This window comes from Panthera onca, chromosome X, assembly GCF_046562875.1.
Source record: "Panthera onca isolate mPanOnc1 chromosome X, mPanOnc1 haplotype 2, whole genome shotgun sequence".
In the NCBI taxonomy this organism is placed as follows: Eukaryota; Metazoa; Chordata; class Mammalia; order Carnivora; family Felidae; genus Panthera; species Panthera onca.
The window spans coordinates 47,878,524-47,902,621 of NC_138357.1; the positions used below are offsets into that span (position 1 = coordinate 47,878,524).

Consider the following 24,098-nt stretch of genomic DNA (forward strand, 5'->3'; position numbering starts at 1 on the left):
TATTTTCTGTCCTTTTGAATATGTTTGCAATTTTCTATAAGAGTGTTTTTAAAATTAATGTTAAAAAATAATGTGGCTGATAATACAGGAGAAGCCAAAGATTTTATGTAGAAAGAGTAAAAAAGGGCACATTTAACAATAATCAACATAATGGAAAGCTGGGGTTCTTTTTTTTATTTTAAAGTGAAAAGACATTAATGTACGTAACCAAAATACATCAGAGAAACCAAAACCAAAACTGTACAGAAAAATTACAGATTTTCCTAACCATCATCAGAACTGACTTTACATGTAAGTAAGAACATATTTTATAAAGTGAGCTAAACTGAATGGAAGCCAAAGATGCAAGTTTTAACATCAGTTCTCCAATGTTTTGCTATAGTAACTCTTGTAAGTCACTTAGAGGATTAGGGGTTGGTTTCTGATTTATATAATTGAACTTGAAGAATTTAGCATCCCTCACAAGATTACAGGGAAGAAAAGCGAAAAGAAACAAAAACATTTTTGTTAAGAAAGCTATGACCACGTATTTACAATAAGGTCTCGTGCCATACTATTAAACTCTATCTGCAAACATTTTAATGCAGATCATCTCTTGTGGAGTGTTGTAAGAGAACTCACAGAGGACTGTCCATCACAGGTTTCATGTGGATGTCTGTAGAAAGCCACAACAGCCAATTCTGCAGTAGTTCTTTCAGACTCTGGAGAACACTACACTGAGGAATCAAAACAAAAAAAAAATCATTCATAAAACCATTCAGACACATTACAGTGTCGAGAACAAATTAAAACCAGAGGCTTGGCGGTGAAGATGACTGCCTCTAATTCAAAACCTAATAGCTGCTGCTCCAGCCTGATCAGTCTCCAAGAGACAGATGAATGCCAAGTACAAGATTATATTGTCATTTTCTCTACAAGACTGCCCCCAGCTTATCAGCCCAGGAACAGACTCTTGTTTCTCTAAATTACATTAATTTATAACATATATTACATCTTCAAATAAAGTATCACCCACCCCTTACTGTCTCCCCTTAGATATCCTTTAAAGTTGCTATAGAAATGAGTTTCCCATCCATTTCACCTTGTGTCACAACTGCAATTTACTCCCTTTTTGACAGTCATAAACTTTATCTTACCTTCTGTAACTGTGGAAAACAAACAATTCTAGTCATTCTCAGGCTTTGCCTTGATTTCTCAGGGTCTCATTTACATACAAATACAATCTTGACAGAAGTGTGCCCAGAGCATTAATAAGGATAAATCATAGTATCTATAAATTTGAAAGCTATCCATATCATCCTAAAACCTAATACAGGAAACCTTTATTACATATCCTTAACAACAGGGGGAGAGCATTCGCACATATCCTTAACAAATAATGGCCTAGATACTCTTTGAATATCTCCAGTGATAGGATGCTCACTTCACAGAATAGTTCAATTAATACTTTTTAAAGAAACTGACACCTTGCATTCAGGTTATAAATATGTTCAAGTTGAAAGTGACCTTGGAATCACCTAAAACAATGTTCAATTTTGGTGTCAACCAAGGATTTAAACATCTGAAAAGGTAGTAAATATTACCATGTCATATTCAGAAAACTAAATCCTTTCATTCCCCACTCACTTATTCTAATCCACGCAGTCCCCATATTAAAGTCATGAGATTTTTATGTTTATGAGAGGAACATGGGTTAAAAAAAAAAAGGTTGAGAAGCACAGCTCTACCCTATATAAGAACCTTCTCTACATAAATATCCCCAGTAGATACACCCACTAAGCCTATGCTTGACCTATTCCAACACCAGGAAATATACTACCTCTTAAAGTCCTTTATTCCCTTTTGAGTTTCCTCTATCTATAATGAGATACTGCCGTGGGGTGCCTGGGTGGCTCAGTAGGTTAAGCAACCAACTCTGGATTTCGGCTTAGGTCATGATCCCAGGGTCGTAGGATCGAGTCCCACATTGTGCTCCATGCTGAGTATGGAGATCTCGCTTAAGATTCTCTCTCTCCCTCTGCCCCCCACCCCACTCTGGCATGCACACACATTCTCTCTAAAAGAAAAAAGTTTCTTAAAAAAAAAAGATACTGCCCTATATCTAATACTGCCTTCTGAAGTCACATAGAGATCTGCTCCTTCCATGGGACAATCTATCAATTATTTGAAAAGAACCACAAAATATTCATCTTTTTTCCTCCAGGCACAATATTCCTGGTTCCTTTACTATCCCAAGCTAGAAATCTTGAAGTCATCTTGTGTCCTTCATGCTTCATTTCATCACCAAATCCTATCATTTTTTCTTTTCAAAATGCCCAACTTTTCCATTCCTTCCAACCCCCCTGTAACTACCTAGCCCAGGCCTTCACATCTGTAAGATTACTTTATCCTCCTAGTCAGTCTTCTTTTTCTAGTCTCATCTCCCAAACCCCCATTCTTTCTCTATGGCTACCAGACCTTTGTTACTTAAGTACTCTACCCATTATATCCATCTTCCCTCAAAGAACCGCGTATGGCAAAGGAATAGCAGTACATAACAAGGTCTTAAAAATGTTCAAACTCTTTCCTTTTACCCAGTAACTTCACTCCTGGAAATGGATACCAAGAGAAGAAATCTGTATTATGAAGATGAGCAATATAGTTATCTATACCTACAAAGAAACAAATTAGAGATAATAACAGAAAAAGGATTAAATACATTATTGTGAACTATGACTAGGTATTGACTATATTTGACTAATTCTGGATTGATTTTTTTGAGAGAGAGAGAGAGGGAGAGAGCACGTGCAAGTTGGGGAGGAGGAGAGGGAGAGAAGACGTCTCAAGCAGGCTCCATGCCCAGTGTGGAGCCTGATCCCACGACCATGAGATCACGACCTGAGCTGAAATCAAGAGTCGAACACTTAACTGACTGAGCCATCCAGGCTCCCCTGTATTCTGATTTTTAAATTTATGTCCACTGTTTTTGTAATTATATAGGAGATATAAATCAATGTGGACAAAAATTAGAAAATTAACATGTCAAAATGAAAAAAACACTGTTACAGTGGATTTGTGGGATTTTCTCAACCAAAATTCTTCAAGAAAAAAGTTGTTTACTGATAGGCACAACTAGCTAAGCACAAACAAAAGCACTGAAGATGTGAAACTATTAGTTTTAAACATTATTTATTATGTTAAGCTGGGTAATCAAGCTATACAATAGCTAAGGTGATAATAAGTCATTAAAAGCCTCATAAACTCTACTCTGTTTTCTCTTTTGCCTTTTAAAAGCCTCAAAAACTGGAGCACGTGGGTGGCTCAGTTAAGTGTCCAACTTCGGCTCAGGTCATGATCTCACAGTTCGTGAGTTTGAGCCCTGCATTGGGCTCTGTGCTATCAGCACAGCTATCAGCCTGGAGCCTGCTTCAGATTCTGTGTCTCCCTCTATCTCTGCCCCTCCATCCCTCCCTCTTTCTTTCTCTCTCAAAAATAAATAAACATTAAATAAATAAAATAAAAGCCTCATAAACTAAATGAATTTTTAGCTAATTCTACCACAGGTCACATTGCTGTTATCCTTAGCCACTTTCCCAGAATGAAAACCCTTTGATCACTTATCCTTTCTTGTACCCTATACTTCTCTGTGCTTCTTTCCCTCTTTCATTGATCTCAACCTTCCCAAATCTTTCAATTCCAGTTTCCATAACTTCTATTCCATGATAATCTAAACCTATACCTTCATATTCTTCAAAGTATGCTTTCCCTCTTCTTATTCTAGTCATATCCTGGCTCTCCCTCCCCACTCGAGGACACTTTTCTCTGAATACATTTCCATATCTCCCTCCAATACCTGGAGGTAAGCAATGACCTAGCTTCCCTGCTAACATGAGAAAAGAATGTAAGCCCATTCTTTGAGAAGGTAAATATAAAATCAGAAATGAATCTCCCTTTAAAAGGAAAGAAATCTGGATTCGTCCGGAAGATGGCGGCGTAGGAGGACGCGGGGCTCACAGCGCGTCCTGCCGATCACTTAGATTCCACCTACACCTGCCTAAAGAACCCAGAAAACCGCCAGAGGATTAGCAGAAGGGAGTCTCCGGAGTCAAGCGCAGACTAGAGGCCCACGGAAGAGGGTAGGAAGGGCGGCGAGGCAGTGCGCGCTCCACAGACTGGCGGGAGGGAGCCGGGGCGGAGGGGCGGCTCGCCGGCCAAGCAGAGCCCCCAAGTCTGGCTGGCAAAAGCGGAGGGGCCAGACAGACTGTGTTCCAACAGCAAGCGCGACTTAGCGTCTGGGAGGTCATAAGTTAACAGCTCTGCTCGGAAAGCGGGAAGGCTGGAGGACAAAGGGAGGGAGAGCTGCTGAGCCCCCGGACGGCAGAGCTCAGCTTGGCGGGGAACAAAGGCGCCAGCGCCATCTCCCCCGCCCATCCCCCAGCCAAAATCCCAAAGGGAACCAGTTCCTGCCAGGGAACTTGCTCGCTCCGCGCAAACACCCAACTCTGTGCTTCTGTGGAGCCAAACCTCCGGCAGCGGATCTGACTCCCTCCCGCTGCCACAGGGCTCCTCCTGAAGTGGATCACCTAAGGAGAAGCGAGCTAAGCCTGCCCCTCCAGCCCCCGTGCACCTTGCCTACCCACCCCAGCTAATACGCCAGATCCCCAGCAACACAAGCCTGGCAGTGTGCAAGTAGCCCAGACGGGACACGCCACCCCACAGTGAATCCCGCCCCTAGGAGAGGGGAAGAGAAGGCACACACCAGTCTGACTGTGGCCCCAGCGGTGGGCTGGGGGCAGACATCGGGTCGGACTGCGGCCCCGCCCACTAACTCCAGTTATACACCACAGCACAGGGGAAGTGCACTGCAGGTCCTCACCACGCCAGGGACTCTCCAAAATGACCAAACGGAAGAATTCCCCTCAGAAGAATCTCCAGGAAATAACAACAGCTAATGAACTGATCAAAAAGGATTTAAATAATATAACAGAAAGTGAATTTAGAATAATAGTCATAAAATTAATCGCTGGGCTTGAAAACAGTATACAGGACAGCAGAGAATCTCTTGCCACAAAGATCGAGGGACTAAGGAACAGTCACGAGGAGTTGAAAAACGCTTTAAACGAAATGCAAAACAAAATGGAATCCACGATGGCTCGGCTTGAAGAGGCAGAGGAGAGAATAGGTGAACTAGAAGATAAAGTTATGGAGAAAGAGGAAGCTGAAAGAAAGAGAGATAAAAAAATCCAGGAGTATGAGGGGAAAATTAGAGAACTAAGTGATACACTAAAAAAAAATAATATACGCATAATTGGTATCCCAGAGGAGGAAGAGAGAGGGAAGGGTGCTGAAGGGGTACTTGAACAAATTATAGCTGAGAACTTCCCTGAACTGGGGAAGGAAAAAGGCATTGAAATCCAAGAGGCACAGAGAACTCCCTTCAGACGTAACTTGAATCGATCTTCTGCACGACATATCATAGTGAAACTGGCAAAATACAAGGATAAAGAGAAAATTCTGAAGGCAGCAAGGGATAAACGTGCCCTCACATATAAAGGGAGACCTATAAGACTCGTGACTGATCTCTCCTTTGAAACTTGGCAGGCCAGAAAGGCTTGGCACGATATCTACAGTGTGCTAAACAGAAAAAATATGCAGCCGAGAATCCTTTATCCAGCAAGTCTGTCATTTAGAATAGAAGGAGAGATAAAGGTCTTCCCAAACAAACAAAAACTGAAGGAATTTGTCACCACGAAACCAGCCCTACAAGAGATCCTAAGGGGGATCCTGTGAGACAAAGTACCAGAGACATCACTACAAGCATAAAACATACAGACATCACAATGACTCTAAACCCATATCTTTCTATAATAACACTGAATGTAAATGGATTAAATGCGCCAACTAAAAGACATAGGGTATCAGAATGGATAAAAAAGCAAGACCCATCTATTTGCTGTCTACAAGAGACTCATTTTAGATCTGAGGACACCTTTAGATTGAGAGTGAGGGGATGGAGAACTATTTATCATGCTCCTGGAAGCCAAAAGAAAGCTGGAGTAGCCATACTTATATCAGACAAACTAGACTTTAAATTAAAGGCTGTAACGAGAGATGAAGAAGGGCATTATATAATAATCACAGGGTCTATCCACCAGGAAGAGCTAACTATTATAAATGTCTATGCGCCAAATACCCGAGCCCCCAGATATATAAAACAATTACTCATAAACATAAGCAACCTTATTGATAAGAATGTGGTCATTGCAGCGGACTTTAACACCCCACTTACAGAAATGGATAGATCATCTAGACACACAGTCAATAAAGAAACAAGGGCCCTGAATGATACATTGGATCATATGGACTTGACAGATATATTTAGAACTCTGCATCCCAAAGCAACAGAATATACTTTCTTCTCGAGTGCACATGGAACATTCTCCAAGATAGATCATATACTGGGTCACAAAACAGCCCTTCATAAGTTTACAAGCATTGAAATTATACCATGCATACTTTCAGACCACAATGCTATGAAGCTTGAAATCAACCACAGGAAAAAGTCTGGAAAACCTCCAAAAGCATGGAGGTTAAAGAACACCCTACTAACGAATGAGTGGGTCAACCAGGCAATTAGAGAAGAAATTAAAATATACATGGAAACAAACGAAAATGAAAATACAACAATCCAAACGCTTTGGGATGCAGCGAAGGCAGTCCTGAGAGGAAAATACATTGCAATCCAGGCCTATCTCAAGAAACAAGAAAAATCCCAAATACAAAAACTAACAGCACACCTAAAGGAAATAGAAGCAGAACAGCAAAGGCAGCCTAAACCCAGCAGAAGAAGAGAAATAATAAAGATCAGAGCAGAAATAAACAATATAGAATCTCAAAAAACTGTAGAGCAGATCAACGAAACCAAGAGTTGGTTTTTTGAAAAAATAAACAAAATTGACAAACCTCTAGCCAGGCTTCTCAAAAAGAAAAGGGAGATGACCCAAATAGATAAAATCGTGAATGAAAATGGAATGATTACAACCAATCCCTCAGAGATACAAACAATTATCAGGGAATACTATGAAAAATTATATGCCAGCAAATTGGACAACCTGGAAGAAATGGACAAATTCCTAAACACCCACACTCTTCCAAAACTCAATCAGGAGGAAATAGAAAGCTTGAACAGACCCATAACCAGCGAAGAAATTGAATCGGTTATCAAAAATCTCCCAACAAATAAGAGTCCAGGACCAGATGGCTTCCCAGGGGAGTTCTACCAGACATTTAAAGCAGAGATAATACCTATCCTTCTCAAGCTATTCCAAGAAATAGAAAGGGAAGGAAAACTTCCAGACTCATTCTATGAAGCCAGTATTACTTTGATTCCTAAACCAGACAGAGACCCAGTAAAAAAAAGAGAACTACAGGCCAATATCCCTGATGAATATGGATGCAAAAATTCTCAATAAGATACTAGCAAATCGAATTCAACAGCATATAAAAAGAATTATTCACCATGATCAAGTGGGATTCATTCCTGGGATGCAGGGCTGGTTCAACATTCGCAAATCGATCAACGTGATACATCACATTAACAAAAAAAAAGAGAAGAACCATATGATCCTGTCAATCGATGCAGAAAAGGCCTTTGACAAAATCCAGCACCTTTTCTTAATAAAAACCCTTGAGAAAGTCGAGATAGAAGGAACATACTTAAAGATCATAAAGGCCATTTATGAAAAGCCCACAGCTAACATCATCCTCAACGGGGAAAAACTGAGAGCTTTTTCCCTGAGATCAGGAACACGACAGGGATGCCCACTGTCACCGCTGTTGTTTAATATAGTGCTGGAAGTTCTAGCATCAGCAATCAGACAACAAAAGGAAATCAAAGGCATCAAAATTGGCAAAGATGAAGTCAAGCTTTCACTTTTTGCAGATGACATGATATTATACATGGAAAATCCGATAGACTCCACCAAAAGTCTGCTAGAACTGATACATGAATTCAGCAAAGTTGCAGGATACAAAATCAATGTGCAGAAATCAGTTGCATTCTTATACACTAACAATGAAGCAACAGAAAGACAAATGAAGAAACTGATCCCATTCACAATTGCACCAAGAAGCATAAAATACCTAGGAATAAATCTAACCAAAGATGTAAAAGATCTGTATGCTGAAAACTATAGAAAGTTTATGCAGGTAATTGAAGAAGATATAAAGAAATGGAAAGACATTCCCTGCTCATGGATTGGAAGAATAAATATTGTCAAAATGTCAATACTACCCAAAGCTATCTACACATTCAATGCAATCCCAATCAAAATTGCACCAGCATTCTTCTTGAAACTAGAACAAGCAATCCTAAAATTCATATGGAACCACAAAAGGCCCCGAATAGCCAAAGTAATTTTGAAGAAGAAGACCAAAGCAGGAGGCATCACAATCCCAGACTTTAGCCTCTACTACAAAGCTGTCATCATCAAGTCAGCATGGTATTGGCATAAAAACAGACACATAGACCAATGGAATAGAATAGAAACCCCAGAACTAGACCCACAAACGTATGGCCAACTCATCTTTGACAAAGCAGGAAAGAACATCCAATGGAAAAAAGACAGTCTCTTTAACAAATGGTGCTGGGAGAACTGGACAGCAACATGCAGAAGGTTGAAACTAGACCACTTTCTCACACCATTCACAAAAATAAACTCAAAATGGATAAAGGACCTGAATGTGAGACAGGAAACCATCAAAACCTTAGAGGAGAAAGCAGGAAAAGACCTCTCTGACCTCAGCCGTAGCAATCTCTTACTCGGCACATCCCCAAAGGCAAGGGAATTAAAAGCAAAAGTGAATTACTGGGACCTTATGAAGATAAAAAGCTTCTGCACAGCAAAGGAAACAACCAACAAAACTAAAAGGCAACCAACGGAATGGGAAAAGATATTTGCAAATGACACATCGGACAAAGGGCTAGTATCCAAAATCTATAAAGAGCTCATCAAACTCCACACCCGAAAAACAAATAACCCAGTGAAGAAATGGGCAGAAAACATGAATAGACACTTCTCTAAAGAAGACATCCGGATGGCCAACAGGCACATGAAAAGATGTTCAACGTCGCTCCTTATCAGGGAAATACAAATCAAAACCACACTCAGATATCACCTCACGCCAGTCAGAGTGGCCAAAATGAAGAAATCAGGAGACTATAGATGCTGGAGAGGATGTGGAGTAACAGGAACCCTCTTGCACTGTTGGTGGGAATGCAAATTGGTGCAGCCGCTCTGGAAAGCAGTGTGGAGGTTCCTCAGAAAATTAAAAATAGACCTACCCTATGACCCAGCAATAGCACTGCTAGGAATTTATCCAAGGGATACAGGAGTACTGATGCATAGGGGCACCTGTACCCCAATGTTTATAGCGGCACTCTCAACAATAGCCAAATTATGGAAAGAGCCTAAATGTCCATCCACTGATGAATGGATAAAGAAATTGTGGTTTATATACACAATGGAATACTACGTGGCAATGAGAAAAAATGAAATATGGCCTTTTGTAGCAACATGGATGGAACTGGAGAGTGTGATGCTAAGTGAAATAAGCCATACAGAGAAAGACAGATACCATATGGTTTCACTCTTATGTGGATCCTGAGAAACATAACAGAAACCCATGGGGGAGGGGAAGGAAAAAAAAAAAAAAAAAGAGGTTAGAGTGGGAGAGAGCCAAAGCATAAGAGACTGTTAAAAACTGAGAACAAACTGAGGGTTGATGGGGGGTGGGAGGGAGGGCAGGGTGGGTGATGGGTATTGAGGAGGGCACCTTTTGGGATGAGCACTGGGTGTTGTATGGAAACCAATTTGACAGTAAATTTCATATATTAAAAAATAAACAAAACAAAACAAAACAAAAAAAAAAAAAAAAAAAGAAAAAAGGAAAGAAATCTGGTTCTGCCCCCATGATTCCACTGAAACTCCTCACAAAAGTAGCACAAAACTTCTGTATTATCAATTCCAAAAGAAACTTTCTTTGGTCCTTATCTTTCTGGATCTTCCTGGGATATACGGCAACATTCTTCCTTCACTACTTCTTGATATCCTGTATTCCTTTTGTTTCCTTGGCACTACTGTTCTTCTGGCTCTTTTCATAGCTCTTGAGAAGGTCCATTCATAGACTCTCCTTTTCAGGTAAGTGTTGAGTATTCCCCTGAGTTCTGTCCTTGGCCCACCATCTGTTTCCTTTCTTCTAACCCTTCCTCTCCCCAGCCTCCCACTCTCAAATATAAATATATGTATGTGTGTATAAATGCATATATAATTACTAAGTTGGACCATATGAAATTAACACTGATCAAATACTTTTGACCTACAAAATGGCAATTTTGTATGGTTCAACCTAATATTTATAGATAAATAGCTCCCTAGAATAATGGAATAAGAGAAGAGATAAAGAATGACTCAATTACAAGATAGGAAGAAAATCACAAAAAGCTGCAAAATGAAGTCTCTGAAGATGTTGGCTGGGGAGAAGTGGTAGGTATTGTCATGTGAATGATGACGTTGGTCAGGTAGTAAGTATAAATAATATAAATTAACCTCAAATCCAAGTTAATGTGACAGGTAGTTAATAAAGTACCATTTGATTATGACAAATACTAAGCAGGACAAGACATTTTTACTGTAAATGTGGCCAACAGTAAGTGACTTAAGGTGAAAACAATGTTACAAAAGAAATACTTTTTATATTGTCACTCTTCTGAAATAGGAATAACCATTCTATACAAAAGTGGCTCTCAGACTCAGTTGGGTAGAACTCTTGGAACTCAGTGGTCTTTTTGGAAAACACACCAAAATAGTAACACATTTTAATTTTATATAAGGTTGGAACAATTTTATTAGCAGAAAATAAGAATGTTATAAATATACAGTATGAATGTCACAGGGGATTTTGTTTGTTTTGGCCATTACTGTATTCCCAGTGTCAAGAAGAGCATCTAGCACATGGTGGGTGTTCAATAAATATTTGTAAAATGAGTAAGGGTATCTATAAAAATATCAAACACAACAATCAAACTAAGTATGGTTAAGTATTTCCCAGTTTGTTTTTATTAATACTAATTTGCCACCTGTTCATTTACTTTGTCACCTGCTACAAGTGGAAGCAGTTCAGGAAAACTGTATGCAACAAAACCTTTACAAAAGAAAATTCTATGCATTAACTTTGACTTGAGTGATGTAGCATCTCGAATCCAGATCCAAGGGAATCCTGGTAGAAAACCACTGCTTTAATGTGGGTTTGGAATTATGTACCACTGACCATAAAACCATACTTCCTATTTAATCTAAGCAATACAGTATTCTCTTACCTTGAAATAAATGGTTGATATAAAGAAGAGCTGTGCTAGATGGTCAAAAAGAAGTGGTTTCACCTCTAGGAATTGAAGAAAAAAGATTATTCAAGATTCCTTTTAATAATATTACAATGAATTAAAGGACTCCAAATTTTCATGATACATACCAGAGAAGCTACTAAAAGGAATCCAGCTCACAAGCTGAAGGAACTGTGATCGACAACAGAGGCCATCCCAGAGAGGAAGGCTCTTATACAGGAATGTTTCACAGGAATAGAACCCCTCCTACAACACAAGTCCATAGTAATAACTCATATAAACCTCTTCAGTCCATAATTACTCTCTAAGCAACCAGTTTATTCTGTGCTATAGTTCTTTTAGACCAAATTTTTTGTCATCAATATAATAAAAGCCTTGGGTTAAGTGCCAGAGTTCCTCATAAAAAGGACCAGATGTTTAATACTTGGATACATTACCATCTTCACCAACATAGTTTTCAAATACCATAAAACATCAGTTAGAAAGAAGGTAAAAAGACAAGTTATGTAATGTTTTTAAAGATAAATGAAATTGTACTACTCTGGAGTATATGCAGTCACTTGCACAGTCAATAAGATGTACACAATGTTATAACAGGGCTGTAATTTCTTTAGAGGCCATAGACCAAATTCAAACTCTGGGCAGCTCCATCAGGAGGAATACTGAATGTATATGTTGCTTATATTTCCACCAAAGAGAGGATCCAGGGCTTTCCTTTTTTTTTCCTGTGTTGCCCTGGGCCTTAAATAATGGCATGCACCAGGACTCCATCTTAGACCTCCTTCTCATGACATGAGTTCTCTGGACAATATCATCTATAACATAGCTAAAACCAGCACCTATATAATGAGGAGTCCTGTAGTTTAAATCTCATTCCTCAGCACTAGACTCATTATCTAACTGCCTACTGGGTATGACCTTTTAGATATCCAACAGGCATCTTTTAAGTCAAAATTCTTTCCTTCCAAGCCTGCCTGTTCCTTCTACATTTCCCTTTCTCACTGAATGCCATCATCATACTCCCAAGCAGGAAACCTAAAAGTCTACCTAAATTCATCCCTTTACCCTCACCACCATAAAAATCACATCCAACTTCCAATTCAATGGTCTCACACCAAACCCTTAAGATTTATTCAACACATTTATTGGGCATCTTTTTTGTATCACATACCAAGATGAGCAATTGTACGGGAAGAAAATTTAGACATAGTTCCCCCTGACCAGGAGCTTATGTGTGAAAACAGAGATGCTGCAAGAGACAGGATACAGGTAAACACAGTGAACTAAGAGCACATAAAACAAACATCTAAACCAGACTAGGGCAATGAGTATAGGCTTCTTGATGGTGCTGAGTGGCAGCTTAAAGTACAGCTAGGTTACTTACGTAGGCCAAATAATTAATTGGCTAGTACATTAAAAAATATTTACTGATTATGAGAACACAGTAACCCTATGAGATCTTACCAATGAATTCAACTGAATGCATTCAGTTAAATCTTCAGTTTGTTCTCTTAAATTACAGCCCTTTCTCTCTTATTCGCATGATTTAACAAATTCTTTCTTCAAATCCAACAGTACAGAGATAAACATCAATTCAATTCAAGTCTATTTATAACGAGTTTTGAAATGAGTAAATACAGTTTACAAATGATGCCGAGCACTAAAGAAAAGGCATTCAATGGATATCTAAATAAATTTTAGAAAGAAGTGGTGGCATGAATATGAAGCAAGTGGAATCTTACTTGTAAGAAGTACTCTGCCCTGATGATAGTGTCCAGTAAGTTGGCAAATTCTTTTCCATGTTCATAATCATTCACCTTGTACCAAATACACTCTGGAGCAGAAATATTAAACATAAGCAACTGGTTGCATGACAATAAAAACTATACAAAACATAATTACCACTACTCTAAAATGACAAATGATAAATATAAACAATTAATCAGTCTTATACATCCTGATACATCCTAGCCAACTTGCACTGCAGACTGTAACAGTTATGAGGAGTGAGATCGATGTTCCTCAAGAACTTCATGACATAGGGAAATCTTACAGTGAAAAAATAAACTAGTAAAATTAACATACAATAAATGTGATTAGCTTAAGTCACATAGTAGTCCAAGAGAGTATAAATGTATGAATTAAAAGTTTTAGTATAACCCAAACTTCAACTAGGGTGAGATGGGGATAATCTCCGAGTGGTAGGACTCTAGTAAGTGGTAATCTAATAAAATATCACATCTTATCTAAAGAAAAACTGAGCAGGAGAAGGAGAGTTAGCCTGGAACTAACTAAAACCAATTTTGAACACTAGAAAAAAGTCAGGAGTTGCTTACCCAGGAAAGAAATGATCTGGTCAACAGAAATACGATCTCTAAAGAAACTGATCCACTTGGAAAAATTAAATTCTCAGGTCTTACTAGGGCCTGGATGAAAAACTCCCTTACTGCTCTTTCCTCAATTCTGTAATTAAGAACTCTTCCGATGACTAATTTGGCTCCCATCTACACTGACAGCAGAGACGAGATATTATTGTTGGCAGAAATATGTAACATGAACATGTTACCAAAAATAATTCTTTTTTTATTTTTTAATTTACATCCAAGTTATTTAGCATATACTGCAATAATGGTTTCAGGAGTAGATTCCTTAATGCCCCTTACCCATTAAGCCTATCGCCCCCTCCCACAACCCCTCCAGCAACCCTGTTTGCTCTCCATATTTAAGAGTCTCTTCTGTTTTGTCCCCCTCCCTGTTTTTATATTATTTTTGCTTCCCTTCCCTTATGCTCATCTGTTTTATATCTTAAAGTCCTCATATGAGTGAAGTCATATGATATTTGTCTTTCTATGACAGGCTAATTTTGCTTAGCATGATACCCTCTAGTTCCATCCATGGAGTTGCAAATGGCATGATTTCATTCGTTTTGATTGCTGAGCAATACCCCATCATATATATATGTGTGTGACACACACACACACACACACACACATATATATGTGTATATATATACACATATATGTGTATATGTGTATATATATGTGTGTGTGTGTGTATATATAGATATATATATAGATACATATATATATATACATATATATACATATATATATGTATCTACATATAGATACATATATATATATATATATATACACATATATATATATGTATCTATATGTAGATACATATATATATATATATATGCCACATCTTCTTTATCCATTCATCCATCGATGGACATTTGGGCTCTTTCCATACTTTGGCTATTGTTGATAGTGCTGTTATAAACACTGGGGTGCATGTGCCCCTTTGAAACAGCATACCTGTATCCCTTGGATAAATACCTAGTAGTGCAATTGCTGGGTCATAGGGTAGTTCTACTTTTAATTTTTTGAGGAACTGCCATACTGTTTTCCAGAGTGGCTGCACCAGTTTGCATTCCCACAAGCAGTGGAAAAGAGACCCTCTTTCTCTACATCCTCGCCAACATCTATTGTTGCCTGAGTTGTTAATGTTAGCCATTCTGACAGGCGTGAGGTGGTATCTCATTGTGGTTTTGATTTGTATTTCCCTGATGATGAGTGACGTTGAGCATTTTTTCATGTGTCGGTTGGCCATCTGGATGTCCTCTTTGGAGAAGTGTATATTCATGTCTTTTTCCCATTTCTTCACTGGCTTGTTTTTTGGGTGTTGAGTTGGTAAGTTCTTTATAGATTTTGGGTACTAACCTTTTTTCTGATATGTCATTTGCAAATATCTTCTCCCATCCTGTCAGTTGCCTTTCAGATTTGCTGATTGTTTCTTTCAATGTGCAGATTTATTTTCATGAGGTCCCAATAGTTCATTTTTGCTTTTGTTTCCCTTGCCTCCAGAGACATGTTGAGAAGTTGCTGCAGCTGAGGTCAAAGGGGTTTTTGCATGTTTTCTCTTCTAGGATTTTCATGATTTCCTGTCCTACGTTTAGGTCTTTCATCCATTTTGAGGTTTTTCTTGTGTATTGTGTAAGAAAGTGGTTCAGGTTCATTTTTCTGCATGTGATTGTCCAGTTTTCCCTGCACCACTTGTTGAAGATACTGTCTTTATTTCATTGGATAATCTTTCCTGGGTTGTCAAAAATTAGTTGGCCATACATTTTGGGTCCATTTCTGGGTTCCCTATTCTCTTCCATTGATCAGAGTGTCTGTTCTTGTGCCAGTAACATACTGTCTTGATGATGACAACATTGTAATACACCTTGAAATCTGAGACTGTGATGCCTCCTGCATTGGTTTTCTTCTTCTAGATTACTTTGCCTATTTGGGGTCTTTTCTGATGCCACACAAATTTTAGGATTGTTTGTTCTGGCTCTGTGTAGAATGCTTGTGTTATTTTTATAGGGATTGCATTGAATACATAGATTGCTTTAGGTAGTATTGACTTTTAACAATATTTGTTCTTCCTTCCCAGGAGCATAGAATAATTTTCCATTTTGTTGTGTCTTCGTCCACTTCTTTCATAAGCTTTCTATAGTTTTCAGTGTATAGATTTTTTTACCTCTTTGGTTAGATTTATTCCTAGGTATTTTATGGGTTTTGGTGCAATTGTAAATGGGATCAATTCCTTGATTTCTCTTTCTGTTGCTTCATTGTTGGTGTATAGGAATGCAACTGATTTCTGTGCATTGGTTTTGTATCCTGCAACTTTGCTGAATTCATGGATCAGTTCTAGCCATTTTTTTTGGTGGAATCTTTTGGGTTTTCCATATACACCATCATGTCATCTGCGAAGAGCTAAAGTCTGAACTCCTCCTGGCTGATTTAGATGCCTCTTATTTCTTTGTGTTGTCTGAATGCTGAGGCTAAAACTTCCAATACTATGATGAATAACAGTGGCAAGAGTGGACATCCCTGTCTTGTTCCTTAGGGGAAAGCTCTCAGTTTTTCCCCATTGGAGATATTAGCAGTGGGGGTTTCATATATGGCTTTTATGATCTCAAGGTATGATCTTTCTATCCCTACTTTCTTGAGGGTTTTTTTTTCGTCTTTTTTTTTTCTTGAGGGTTTTTATCAAGAAAGGATGCTGTATTTTGGCAAATGCTTTCTCTGCATCTATTGAGAGGATCTTGTCCTTTCTTTTATTGATGTGATGTATCTCATTGATTGTTTTGTGGATATTGAACCAGCCCTGAATCCAGGTATAAATCCCACTTGGTCATGGTGAATAATTTTTTTAATGTATCATTGGATCCGGTTGGCTAGTATCTTGTTGAGGATTTTTGTGCCCATGTTCATCAGGGAAATTGGTCTATAGTTCTCCTTTCTAGTGGGGTCTTTGGTTTTGGAATCAAGGTAATGCTGGCTGCATACAAAGAGTTTGGAAGTTTTCCTTCCATTTCTATTTTTTGGAACAGCTTCAAGAGAATAGGTGTTAACTCTTCCTTAAATGTTCGCTGGAATTCCCCTGGAAAGCCATCTGGCCCTGGACTCTTGTTCTTTGGGAGATTTTTGATTATTAATTCAATTTCTTTATGGTTATGGGTCTGTTAAAATTTTGTATTTCTTCCTGTTTCAGTTTTGATAGTATATATGTTTCTAGGAATTTGTCAATTTCTTCCAGATTGCCCATTTTATTGGCGTATAATTGTTCATAATATTCCCTTATTATTGTATTTGTGCTGTGTTGGTTGTGATCTCCTATGTCATTCTTGATTTTATTTATTCGGTCCTTTCCTTTTACTTTTTGATCAAACTGGCTAGGGGTTTATCAATTTTGTTAATTCTTTCAAAGAACCAGTTTCTGGTTTCATTGATCTGTTCTACTGGGTTTTTGGTTTTGATAGCATTGATTTCTGCTGTAATCTTTATTATTTCCTGTCTTCTGCTGGTTTGGGGTTTTATTTGCTGTTCTTTTTCCAGCTGTTTAAAGTGTAAGGTAAAGTTGTGTATCTGAGATCTTTCTTCCTTCTTTAGGCAGGCCTGGAGTGCTATATACTTCCCTCTTATGACCACCTTTGCTGTAGCCCAGATGTTTTGGGTTGTGGTGTTATCATTTTCATTGCTTCCACGAACTTTTTAATTTTCTCTTTTACTTCTTAGTTAGCCCATTCATTCTTTAGTAGGATGTTCTTTAGTCTTCCAGTATTTGTTACCTTTCCACATTTTTTCTTGAGGTTGATTTCGACTTTCACAGTGTTGTAGTCTGAAAATATGCACGGTATGATCTCGATCATTTTGTACTTGTTGAGGGCTGATTTGTGTCCCAGTATGTGATCTATTCTGGAGAACGTTCCATGTGCACTGGAGAAGAATGTGTATTCCGATGCTCTAGGATGAAATGTTATGAATATATCTGTTAAGTCCATGTGGTCCAGTTTGTGATTCAAAGCCATTGTTTCCTTCTTGATTTTCTGTTGAGATGATCTGTCCATTGTTGTAAGTGGGGTGTTGAAGTCCCCTACTATTATGATACTGTTATCAATGAGTTTCTTTATGTTTGTGATTAACTGATTTATATATTTGGGTGCTACCACATTTGGAGCATAATTGTTTACAATTGTTAGAAATTCTTGGTGGATTGACTCCTTAATTATGATATAATGCCCTCTTCATCTCTTTGTGACAGTCTTTATTTTAAAGTCTAGATTGTCTGATATAAGTATGGCTACTCCAGCTTTCCTTTGTCGACCATTAGCATGATAGATGGTTCTCCATTCCCTTACTTTCAATCTGAAAGTGTCTTTAGGTCTAAAGTGGGTCTTGTAAACACTACATAGATGGATCTTATTTTCTTATCCATTCTGTTACCCTATGTCTTTTGATTGGAGCATTTAGTCCACTGACGTTTAGAGTGAGTACTAAAAGATATGCATTTATTGCCATTATGTTGCCTCTAGAGTTGGAGTTTCTGATGATGTTCTCTTGCCCTTTCTAGTCTTTGTTGCTTTTGATCTTTTTTTTTTGTCTTTCCCCCCCTCAGAGAGTCCCCTTAAAATTTCTTGCAGGGCTAGTTTAGTGGTCACTAACTCTTCATTTTTGTTTGTCTGGGAAACTTTTTATCTCTCCCTCTGTTTTGAATGACAGCCTTGCTGGATAAAGAATTGTTGGCTGCATATTTTTCTGATTCAGCACATTGAATATATCCTGCCACTCCTTTCTGGCCTGCCATGTTTCGATGGATAGGTCTCCTGCAAACCTGATCTGTCTTCCCTTGTAGGTTAAGGACTTTTTTCCCTTGCTACTTTCATGATTCTTTCCTTGCCTGAGTATTTTGTGAATTTGACTATGATATGCCTTGTTGATGGTAGGTTTTTGTTGAATCTAATGGGGGTTCTCTGTGCTGCCTGTATTTTGATGTCTGTGTCTTTCCCCAGGTTAGGAAATTTTTCTGCTATGATTTGTTCACATAACCCTTCTACCCATATTTCTCTCTCTTCCTCTTCTGGGACCCCTATTATTCTGATGTTGTTCCTTTTTAATGAGTCACTGATTTCTCTAATTCTTAAATCGTGCTCTTTTTCCTTAGTTTCCCTCTTTTTTCGTGATTCAGTGGTCTCCATAAGTTTGTCCTCTATATTGCTGATTTACTGCTCTGTCTCATCCCTCCTTGCTGCTATGGCATCCATTCGAGATTGCAGCTCAGTTATAGCATTTTTTATTTCATCCTGAGTAGCTTTTATCTCTGCAGAAAGGAATTCTAATCTGTTTTCAATCCCAGCTAGTATTCTTATTATTGTGATTCTGAATTGTGGTTCAGACATCTTGCTTTTATCTGTGTTGATTAAGTCCCTGGCTGTCATTTCTCCCTGTTCTTTCTTTTGGGGCGATTTCATTCATTTCGTCATTTTGAAGGAAGAAAAGTAATTAATAAAGTTAAAAAAATTAGAATTAAAAAATTAAAAACAACATAAAAAAATCAAATAAAGGATGCTAGATCCTAGGTGTGTTATGGTCTTGTTTGTGATAGGAGCTTGACAGATTAGAGAAAAAAGGGAAAGATAAGAAGAAAAAAGGAAAATGTTTGAAAATTTGAAAAAAATGAATGCAATGAAATAGAATAAAATGAAATGGTGGAAGTAAAAAAACAGAATTTGAAATATTTACAAAAAAGTAAAAAATAGAAAAAAATTTAAAGAAAAATATTTTAATAGAAATGTATTAATGTACTCAAGAATAAGAAAAGAAAAACATTGAATAGATGGACCAGCAAACAGACGGAAGTATGATTGAAATTACATCAGTTTCCCCTAGAAGGCAAACTATGAAGCACTTTATAGTCCATATACTAAGCAGGCAGAGAGACTTGTGTTGTTCCTGAAGAGCGAGGTTGGTCCAGTTGGGCGGGGCTTAGTGTAAGCAGGCAGAGAGACTTGTGTTGTTCCTGAAGAGCGAGGTTGGTCCAGTTGGGTGGGGCTTAGTGTAACTGCTCCATTCTCCACTAGATGGTGATGCTTAGATTACTCGGGTGGATTGCTGTGGCACCTGCAGGTGTGTATGCACATGCGTGGAAGGGGTGAAAATGTTGTCACCTAGCTACCCAGTCTCTAGTATCAGAATTCTGTGCTCTCCCCCATCAGCAATCGTGTACCTCTCCTTTGTCTCCAGCTTCCATCCACTCCCTGCTTTTACACTGTCAGTGACCTAGCCATCAGGTTGCCAGGCGGCACCTCCCTCCTGAGTTTTATCTCAGATGTAGCTGTGTTTCCCAACCCCTCACTTCTGAGGGACTACAGCTGTGACCTGCTCAGACTGTCTGGGAAAGGGTCTCACTGAACAATGGCCAGGTACCCACCCGTCCTCAGTAACGTTTGCGGGACCATGCTGCTGCTGACGCCCAGAGACTGCAGCTAGGTGCCAACCTGCCCCAGAAAAACTTCATGCGATTGTGTAGCAGCAGCGTTTCAGGGACTGTGGTAAATCACAACACACATCTGGCACCAGGCTGCCCCCTTAATGTCTTTGTTCCAGCACCAGTGAATATGGTTGTTCTCCAGGGTCCGTTGGGACCCTTGCCTTTGGGGTGGCCACACAGCCTCTACCAAATGTCCTCCCAGCAGGGGAACTGCGTCTCCCCATTTGGTCCTCTGCTCCTGGGGACTCGCCTTTCCCACCAGAGAATTGCTGGTTATTGAGCTGCAGATTTTCAGACTCTGCACTCCCCCAGTTTATAAAGTGTTAATGGAATTTAAACCCTCTTCTTTCTCCTTTCTTCCTTTTTTGTTCAGTCCCTGTGGCTTTTTCCACATTTCCACTTTCTCCTCAGCTGCTTTTGGGGGGCTTGTTTTCTCCTGTACTCTCCCCCAGCTCTGTACTCTCTCCGCAAGCAAAAACAGCTCCTTTCCCTCCACGGTTTCTATCTCTCCCAGTTCACCTCTCCACACTGTGTACCTGTGGGGTTCTGTGGTTCAGGTTGTGCAGATTATTGTTTTAAACCTCAAATCAGTTTTCTAGGTGTGCAGGATGGTTTAGTGTTGATATGGCTGTATTTCATGGATAGAGACATAAAAAAAAAAACTTCCATGTTGTTCCACCATCTTAAGAATTATTTCTAGCATGAAGTAGTAAGTTGATATCCTGACATGTATTAGTCTTCTCGAGTGTGGTTAGCATTAATCTGATTATTTTGTGGGTTGAACAGCAAGTCTCTGCACAAAGATGAAGAGGTTTTGGGATTGTGATGGTCATCAAAATGGAGCCACCCAGTGAGTTTGGGTGGCCATCCAGCAATGTTTCCTTAACAACATACCTCCTTTATTACTATATCTTAAAATTAGTATAAAGGAAGCATACCAGCTCTGAATATATGATTATTAGAGAGATAGTTACAACATATGAAGGCTCCTCCTATTTAGAATTTGTTACCCTTATAAAAGATATAAGCTATTTGGTTCCCTCCTCATGCAATCAATGAGTTTAAATATCAATTTTTACCTTCCTGTAATGTTTGACTCAACCAGTGATAGAGTCTCAGTAAGATGGACTCGTCTTTGACAACGTTAATATAGTGAAGCAGCAGAGAGTTGTTCAACACTGCACCCATCTGAGAAGGCAGCTGCAAAGACAGAACAATCAAGTGTAAGTATATGAAACGGAGTAAAAGGAACATAGCAACAAGGAAATCATCAGATAGGAAATACACAATAAAAATAAAGGCTTTGCAGATTGAATGGAAAATATAGATAAGCACATGGTCCAGTCACATACCTCTAAGCAATGGATGTTCTTTAAGAGTTGAGGGAAGCTTTTAAGCTGTTCTAGTGGAAAGGATCCATTACTACGGAGATAATCAGAAAGAGCCATCCCTTTTTTCCCACATTCTTTACTGCAGCTACTAGAATTCAGCATGGGTATAACTGAGTAAGAATTCCATTTCTAAAGAAGAAAGACAGTAAAACAATCTATCAATGGACTAGACAGACTACAAACTAAATGTAAAAGCAGTTGTTAAGTTGTTCAGTTAATGAAGTCTAAATGTGGTTCACACAGAATTCTAGGTAATTAAAATGTATTTAAATTTCTATAATCTCTTGAATCATCTGAATGTTTACTGTTTGGCTTTAAGAAAAGAAACCTGCACAAATCATTTGGAGTTTTAGACACTTACTCTTTTTACAGGATGGACATTAGCTGGACCTAACATTAATTTTACAGGTTCAGGAGGGGGTCCCTGAATCCTTTGCCTCACAGCAAGTAGAGCTGTCTCCCACAGATTCTCTGAATTCCTAAAATAAATCTATAAGAAAATTGGATTAAAGTACATAAATAGGTACCCATAACATGAAGCAATATAAAATACAAAATTCTTAATTGAAAATGTATTAATTATGATACATTTTTCTGCCATGCAAATGGTTTTTTTTCTGATCAAGAATCTATTTTATACATTAAATAGAATTAAAACAAAGTGCCAATCCCTTAGAAAACTTCCTAGAAACAATGGCATAATACTAGATTTTAAAACAGTATGCTGTAGGGGGTGCCTGGGTGGCTCAGTCAGTTAAGTGTCTGTCTTCAGCTCAGGTCATGATCTCACAGCTCATTGGTTCAAGCCCCACATCGGGCTCTGTGCTGACAGCTCAAAGCCTGGAGCCTGCTTCGGATTCTGTGTTTCCCTCTCTCTCTGCCCCTCCCCTGCTTGCACTCTGTTTCTCTCTCTCAAAAATAAATAAACATTAAGAAAAAAATGAAACAGTATGCTGTAAACATTTCATTTCAAATCTGTAAATTAACTTAATAAAAATATTTCGATCTCAATATGACTTATCACTCTTTAATCCCTCACCTTTTTCCTTGCAGGCAAAGATACAGAAATCAAAGTAGGAGCAAAGAACTTATACAGCGATAACAAAGCCTGGAGGTGAGGCTGCATTCCCTGAAATGAAATAAGAGTTCTCAATTTTCAATTCTTTGGCATAAGAAAGAAAAGTAACAATAAAATAAACAGATTAAACATATATTCCAACCCTAATTTTACTATGTGATATGGCTATTGGAAGATGCTATAAAAAAATCAAAGAATAAATAATCAGACATTTTAAGTCAACTATCATAAAACTACCCTCATGAGCCTGTGGACTTCTTTTATGACCTTTTCTTTTTTACTTTTTCCTTAATATTTTCTCTTGTCTTCTATGCCCATGCCTTAGGTCTACGTCATACTTACTAGCATGGCTTACTTTCACTGGTAGCATACTCAGGACTCAAAGTTGACTCATTCTTGATTTAGACAGAAAGGTGGGAAGACAAAAAGGGAAGCTAAGAAAACAGGGCAAGGAAATATTAATACATTATCATAATTCCTGGAAAATTAACTAGGAAATCCAACAACAGGTACGCAGTAGTCAAGCAGCTTGATACGACTAAAACAAGTCTTAACAAAAACATTAATTTTAGAATGACAGAAGTCATTACTGCTGGACACCTGGCTATCCAGGTAGATATATCTGGCTATCCAGAGAAAGCATACTACTAAAACGAATTCCAAGAAGGGGCACCTGAGTGGCTCAGTCAGCTAAGCGTCTGACTTTGGCTCAGGTCATGATCTCACAGTTCGTGAGTTCAAGCCCCGCATCAGGCTCTGTGCTGACAGCTCAGAGCCTAGAGCCTGCTTCAGATCCTATATCTCCTTCTATCTCTCTGCCCCTCCCCTGCTCATGTTCTGTCTCTGTCTCTTTCAAAAAAATATTAAAAATTTTTTTTAATGAATTCCAAGGAAATAACCAAATTGTTTTGTTATATTACAATTTTGTTGAATCAAATATTGTACAAAATAAGACAGGCAGAAATTGGGGCTTAGAAATACAGTGTTCCTATTTTTGTAACAGCTTCTTGAAATTAAATTTGTTATAACAAAACCAAAATAATCCAATTTATCTACACCGAAATATCTTCTGATCTCTGTACTAATTGTCAATTAGTATAAGAGTTTGCTTTGAGTTGGAATGTTTTTTGATAGAGAAAATATTTAGTAGAGGAGAGACCTTTAGAACGTACTGTCTAGTTAACTAAACATATCTTTGTTGTTAAAAAGTTAACACTCTTTTCTTTTTTAAAAAGAATTCCAGTTAAATATGACATATTGAAAATAGATGTTTAACTCTGGGTCCTCCCAAAGCCCCACTAAAAAGTAAAGGAATGAAAAAGGCATAAAGCACAAGTTCAAAGAAAACAAGAGAGGATACAACAGCAAATGAGACATCCCAAAAAGATTTTGGAACCTAGAATAAAAATGGACAAATAGTAAC

General features: G+C 38.4%; 1 protein-coding gene across 1 annotated transcript in view; it reads right to left on the reverse strand.

Moving 5' to 3' along the window:
- CENPI (centromere protein I) overlaps positions 1–24,098 on the reverse strand; it is a 91,281-nt gene that overhangs the window by 35,856 nt on the left and 31,327 nt on the right. The window contains exons 8-15 of the mRNA XM_081792854.1: positions 22,637–22,726; positions 21,959–22,087; positions 21,559–21,726; positions 21,286–21,406; positions 13,123–13,214; positions 11,509–11,626; positions 11,357–11,421; positions 622–716 (exon numbers count right to left, since the gene is read on the reverse strand). Of these exons, the coding sequence (XP_081648980.1) occupies positions 622–716; positions 11,357–11,421; positions 11,509–11,626; positions 13,123–13,214; positions 21,286–21,406; positions 21,559–21,726; positions 21,959–22,087; positions 22,637–22,726 (878 nt within the window). The remainder of the gene's footprint in view (positions 1–621; positions 717–11,356; positions 11,422–11,508; positions 11,627–13,122; positions 13,215–21,285; positions 21,407–21,558; positions 21,727–21,958; positions 22,088–22,636; positions 22,727–24,098) is intronic.